The sequence below is a fragment of the Schistocerca americana genome, chromosome 6 (genome assembly GCF_021461395.2).
Source record: "Schistocerca americana isolate TAMUIC-IGC-003095 chromosome 6, iqSchAmer2.1, whole genome shotgun sequence".
In the NCBI taxonomy this organism is placed as follows: Eukaryota; Metazoa; Arthropoda; class Insecta; order Orthoptera; family Acrididae; genus Schistocerca; species Schistocerca americana.
The window spans coordinates 573,029,043-573,035,896 of record NC_060124.1 but is presented as its reverse complement, the minus strand read 5'-3'; the positions used below and the strand labels follow the sequence as shown (position 1 = coordinate 573,035,896).

At 40.8% G+C, this 6,854-nt stretch overlaps 1 protein-coding gene across 1 annotated transcript in view; it reads right to left on the bottom strand.

Annotated features, from left to right (window-relative positions):
* Positions 1-5,215: 5,215 nt before the first annotated feature.
* The window catches only part of LOC124619782 (poly [ADP-ribose] polymerase tankyrase-1-like), an 88,593-nt gene continuing 86,954 nt past the window's right edge, over positions 5,216-6,854 (bottom strand). Inside the window, exon 4 of the mRNA XM_047146370.1 lies at positions 5,216-6,754. Coding sequence (XP_047002326.1) covers positions 6,274-6,754 — 481 coding nt within the window. The 3' untranslated portion in view covers positions 5,216-6,273. The remainder of the gene's footprint in view (positions 6,755-6,854) is intronic.

The following is a 6,854-nucleotide window of genomic DNA, read 5'->3' as shown; positions in this document are numbered from 1 at the left end:
TCGAAATATACGTACTTTAATTAGGTTCGAAAAACAATGTCTTGGAGATGACGTCTTTTTTGCTGGATACAAATTTGAATCCTCTCCCGAAAGTTACGCAGGGCTCTCTCCAACATTTCATTCGGCATGGCTTCAGTTTCCCGAGGAATGGAATTCTTCAGGTCATCGATTGTGCGAGGCTCGTTCATGTAGACTTTTGATTTTAAATATCCCCACAAAAAGAATTCGCATATCGACAAATCGAGTGAGCGAAGGTCCCAGTAAACATCACCATATCTCGAAATAACGTGTCCTGGGAACATTTGTCGAACCATTTCCATGGATGCTCTCGCCGTGTGAGCTGTGGCACCGTCCTGCTGAAACCATATTTCTCTCGTGTTCATTTGATGCCTTTCAAGTTCTGGACGAAGAAAGTTGTTTAACATTTTAAGGTAGCGAGCTTATGTCACAGTAACTGCAGTTCCTTCCGCTTCAAAAAAATGGGGTCCAACAATCCCCATCTTTGATACGCAGCACCACACTGTTACTTTTAAACTGTGGAGAGGTGTTTGGTGTAATTCGTGTGGGTTCTCCGGCGCCCTATACCGACAATTTTGAATATTGACGTATCCGTCTACATGAAATTGTGCTTCATCACTCATGAAGAGTGTAGCATCTGCATCTTCCGTAAAAATTTCGTCCATTATCCGGCAAAACTCTCTGCGCCGCACAAAATCCCTTCCCTAAGCTCCTGGACGATCATTATCTTGTACGGGCGATACTTAAGATCGTCATGTAAGATGCGGTGAAGCGAACGACGTGACGTACCCAGCGCTACAGCCTGTCGTCTAGCCGATCGCTACAGACTAACAGGAACTGCCGATCTCACTCGGTCTGCATTTTCCGGTGTACGAACTGAACGGGGAAGACCGGGTGGTTTCTTTTTCATCACAGGTCCAGTACTTCTAAACGCTGCAAACCACTGGAGTACAGTATTTCGATCAGGCACTGCACCTCGACGTCCAACTCTAAAACTTTGACGGAAAAGACATTGTACAGTGACTACGGAACCATTGTATCTAAAGTACTGCACGACAACGAACGCACGATGCTCTACGACCCAAAGCTCCATAGCGACTGAAACTGCATTGTATGGGCAGTCTGCCAACATTCATTCAAGGTCAATACCCCCTCTCGTCGCCGCGTACTAGTGGTTCAAAAAACATGCGTTTCCTCTGCTCCACCTTGCATTAGTCATCCATATCAAAACAATTTCGAAATATGTTTCAGATGAAAACTTCTCATAAAAGTTTAGCACTAAGGCTGCTGACTTACTATGTGAAGGACAGATTTATAAATGTACTGAGGTACAGAATGTCCCTTGTGGGCAGCTGTGGTCGCTTGCATTGATAATGAATAGTTCATCTTTCACAATAATTCAAAAAAGTTATCCCCTCTACCTTTCAATTAAAATCAGAGAAACTGTATAATTTCGACCGATAAAGGAATCTACATTTCAATGAGTTAACATAACAGTAAGACAATGTAAGAACTTTTATTTCTTGTACTTTAATCATTTTCATTACTGACGCATCTGTTACATTCTGACTGACGTTTGTCACATTTAATGTGCAGTGCTATGGAATGTGTGTTGTTGTCATGTTGCATTCAAAGCTAACAATTTACCTCCTTCCTCAATTGCAGGTTCAGTTCTTTGGACAGTTGTAGTTTGATGAGAAAAATATATGCAACAGTATTACATGGATAGAAGTTTTATATTTTCCATGTGATATCTTTAATTTCTAACTACATTAGTGCTTCTGGTCACTTCTTCAACTGTTTTAGTGTAAAAGAAATTGATCTTTGGCATATATTCCAATGTAGACTGCTTAACTATCTCAATATCCAACAGCTAAATTTTCTAGGTTTTGAGAAGAGCTATATATATTTTCACCTGTTGAAACATCGGTGTTTGTCGAAGATGTCACGTGGCTACATCCCCACAAGTCATTTGTTACATTTTATACGCTGCGAGAAAGGCAAGTATGGGAGAGGAACTGGTGTTTAATGGCACTTTACAACTTGCAAGTACGCTTTAGTTCCTACTTGTATATCAGTGGCAATCCTCTGTCCGAAAATTGAGACTGTTTGCAGTATTGTTTTCTTACAACTTTCAGTAAATTGCAAGATTTTTCTATCTGCAAAGTAATTTTCAAAAATATTACCAGCACTTATTTTTCAGTTGGAGTAGCATTCAGGTCTTGTGACATATTTCGTTTGGTGATCGGATTGTCAGCACAATTTTGTGACATTGCTCCACCAGTCGTGCAGTTCCTGCTGGTCATGGCTGGCCAGCTGTGGCGGCTGTCTGGCCAGAGATCCTGCATGGCAGGCTATGTCTAGGACCCCGGAGGCAATGAGATGACGGGATAGTAAGGGGAATGCACTAAGATGACAGGAAACGTGCTGCAGCGTACTGTAATGTGGGAGTACAAGTTATGTTACGTGACACAAGTTAAAATGTTTTGTAACAGCAGCATTGCAGCTTTGTGGGAAAGGAATGATTTGAGTTAGTTCTTTGATTCTCTTTAACCTAAACTGATAATACAAGTGAGGTGCACGATTCCAAAATCCGCCTTATCCCTTTTTTACGAAAATTTTGTTATTGGCATATCTCTATAGCTCATGTTATTTGGCACCTTTTCCTACAAGCAAACTATTTCTAAGCCCGCTTCCCCCCCCCCCCCCCATGTAAATGTAGCACTATTAAGGTGACGTCTTCAAAACCCGCCTTATCTTAAGATGTTGTTTCCAGACTCCACCTTATCCAAACATGTGGTACCGCAGCTGGAATGTATCTCAAATAATACTGGATGAAGTAAACGTTAGTACGATGTTAATGAAGTGCCGAGTTCACTGTGTATTCTTTGAAACAGTTGGAAATACTGTTCCCGATTATTTCGCGCCAGTTTCTCACACTCATGTGTTTGTAAGACATACCAGTGGTGTTTCGAGTTTCAATAAAACAGTGTACCTCATTTTTTGTAGTGACGGAAAACGGAAGTGCATTGGAGATCAGCCATGTACATAGCAGGAAGAAGACAAAAGGCCCTTCAAGATGGAAACAGAATTCTGCTAAACGGAACAGGTAAACAAGCTTACCTATATTTTGCTTCAACATAACCTTTTGTCTGTCTCAGTCTTTCCTTATAAAAAATAAATGAAGTTGGTTAGATTTATTTTGTAAGCCATATCACCGCCGTACTCTTAATCCTTCGTTTCAGGTATGTTTCAAAACGCCTGCCAACAATACCCACTTGCAAACACGCGAAAACTGTCTTCAAGTGCAATGAACTTAAAATTCAAGATGTAAGGCGATTTCATCAAGCGTATTACGAGCTTAGTGACAAGGTGAGAAAAGATGAATTTAATCTGAGATACACAACTCAAGATGTGGCCAAGGAGAGAAAACTATGAAGCCGAACAGTCCCAGGAAATGCATGTCTGTCAAGTATCTCATCAGAGTCAACGCAAGCAGTGGACTCACATTAGCACAGATTTGTCAGAAGACCTTATCAATACTGGGCATAGGCAAGAACAGAGTGAAAGATGTGTGTAAGAAATCATTCACCACAGGTCTGTCACCAGAGGAGAATAGATGAGGTGAAACGATCTCTCCCAGGTATCTCAAAACACGAGAAGAGATTAAAGTCTTCATTGAAAAACTACAGTCAGTCGATTCTCACTACTATAGACACAAATCTACGAGATTGTACTCGCCTACGGAACTAAGTATTCGCAAATTATGGCGAAGTTATAATTCAGGAGCCCTCCTGGAAATGGAAGTGATGTACGATTATCTCAGAACCATTTTTGTGACTGATTATAATGTTAGTTTCAAGACGCCAGCTACTGATGTATGTTCTGAATGTCAGTTCCTCGCTCTGCAAATGAAGTCAGCCTACCCATCACCGAAAGAAAAGTTATCTCCAATGACAAAATTTCCTGTGCGTTAGCTCAAATGGGCTGCTTTGAAAGCTCTGTTACAGAAAGAAGAGTCAACGGTGATCAAATTTTCTTTCGACTGTCAGAATAATACGGTCTTGTCGAAGATATAAGATCAAGCAGCATATTGCTCCAGGCAGTTACATTCTTATAATCTTACAATCAGCAGATGTAGGTCAAAATCTCCTCAAAACAAAGAAACGGTTACGATCTATAACTGGCTCAACCATGAAAGCCCCAAAGGGTGCAATGAAATTGTATCCACTTTGCACTAGCAGCTGAGCTATTCTAACCCACGGAAGGTTACAAATGTTGAACTGTATGCAGACGGATGCCCTGGCCAAAATAAGAATTTTGTAATGGTTGGACTGTTATGTTATTGGTTGACGCTTGAATCTCCCAGTAACGTTCAGGAAGTACATCTAACGTTTCGTGTTGTTGGGAACTGTTTCCTGCCTCCAGACCATGTATTTGGAAGAACGGAGAAGAAGATGCGATAACAAATGTCATTGTGGATCCTGCAGAATACATTGAACTGTTTGAGGAAGGAGGTACTGTTCTAAAGCTCGGAAGTTATCTCCCAGTACAAAACTGGAAACATGATGTATCTCAAATAAATAAACCTCCAAGTGGATTGCATTTCCGACTTCACCAGTGTAAAAGAATTGACTTCAAGAAAGGCACGTCTGCAGTTTTGGTTAGAGGTGAGCGCAGTTATAGATGTGAGATTGGTGTTATCCGTTCTCCCTTGAGGGAACATCAGAAAATTAACAATATTAGCTTAAGTACTCTACCGACAGGTGTGCCACTAAAACCGTAAAACCTGAAGGATATCAATAAACTGCTCCCACAACGGTTTGGTAAAGCTTGGAAAAGTAATGAGCACCTCATCTCGTATTCCAGCCTCATGAAAAAGAAATATGGCGAGAGTGAACATTTCGCTGAACAGCTATACGAAGGGGAAAATGGATGAGGTGATGAAGAAGACACTGATTTCAGAATATGAATGATTTTCTTTTAAATCAGCGCTCAAATTGTATTCTGGATACACATTATTACACTTTTAAAAATATGTAGGATAGTAATGTGTATCCTGCAACATTTACTTATCATTCTTGGAAAATTTTGTTACATTATGATTGATATTGAGTTTAATTACTAGCATTTCATATTTTATGTACTATGACTGAAATATTTTGTGATTTCAAATGACATGAATGATACAAAAATGTCGATAATAATTTTAATTAATGACGAAAATTACCAAATTTTAAGTTTTAGCTACATTTGCAAAACCCGCCCTTATCCATGATGACAGTTCCAAACTCCTTATCCAATGTTGAGTTCCAAAACACGACTTATCCAATCTTAATTTGTAAACAACTTCCTTACATGTGACGAATTATAAGCAACAATCAGATATATCAATATATGTAAGTACCTCGATATAATAAACATCAATAAACACATTTGCTTTACTGAAGGCGAGCAAGAAACTATTTTTCGTTTCCTGAAAAAAATTGCAAAACTGGATAAGGAGGATTTTTCAACCGTGCGCATCAAATGTGGTTGCAGATGAAAGGTAATCATCTTCCCACCACGTAATGGACTAATGTTATAAGGTAGTTAAACAAACAAACTATTACACAATCCGTACTGCAGTCAGACAAGGAGATTGAGCGTGAGATTGGGACTGAAGTTGTATTATAACCATACAGGTTATATGGTAGTGATCTGGGTATAGCGTAATTCACACTATTTTAAGATGGCACATGACTTTTCAGTAATCAAATAACGCAGAGGATGAGTTCAATCAACTTATGAGCGTGCAACAGTGCCACATCTTCGACAATCGCTGATATTTCGTCATTTGTGACTTTAAAATGGTTAAGTGTTCACAATCGAAGTATTGGCGGTTGTCGAAGACTTCATCTGACTACAATCCTGTAATTTTTTTGAACATTTTATGTGCTGGAAGAATCCCTGGCTATCTCAAGTTTCAGACTAATCTGTTGTTTAAAGTATCAAAGCAAATATTTTCCAAATGTTGTTCAGTTTTGTAGAGATTTCTTGAGAAATGTTTCTATTTACTCAAAAGAAAGATAGCATGCAAAGTACTGTCGTTGTCACGCTTGTTGAAATGTTACTAGAAGAGTTATATCTACTACACAATGATGATTACAAATGAGTGATGTAATTAATTTTTTGTATTTTTTGATTATAAATAACGGGAAGCTATGCAGTGAATATTATTCCTTTTCCCAAAGTATAGTCATTGGACTGTAAATGTTACGTCAGCATCTCTATTAGCTCGTGGTGATCGTTCTGCCTGGCACGGTCCAGGGGGCTTTCCCCATCGCTGTCCCTGGCATTCCTGTCAGCTCCTGCGTCCAACAGCGCGGCTGCCGCCTCTGCATGACCGTGGAGTGCCGCCCTGTGCAGCGGCGTCTTCCCAAATCTGTTCCTCGCGTTGGGGTCAGCGGAGGAGGCCAGCAGGAGCCGCACCACAGCCGCGTGGCCTTTCCACGCAGCCAGGTGTAGAGGCGTGCTCTGCGCGTTGCTCCTGGTGTCTGCCTGGGCGCCACCATCCAGCAGACAGCTCACCGCCTGCACATGCCCCTCCCTCGCTGCACAGTGCAGGGCAGTCAGTAGCTTCTCGTCGCCAGCCCCAACATCCACACCTGCCGCGAGGAGTGCCCGCAGTTCCTCCACTGCCCCATCCGTAGCAGCCTGTCTCAACCTTCTGGCTCTCTCCTCTTCCGGAAGGCTCCTGTAAAAAACAAAGATTATTACACTTTGTTATACACATGCACACAAAATGAAGAAAACTATCATACGAACTAAACTGTGAGCCATTCTGAATATTCATC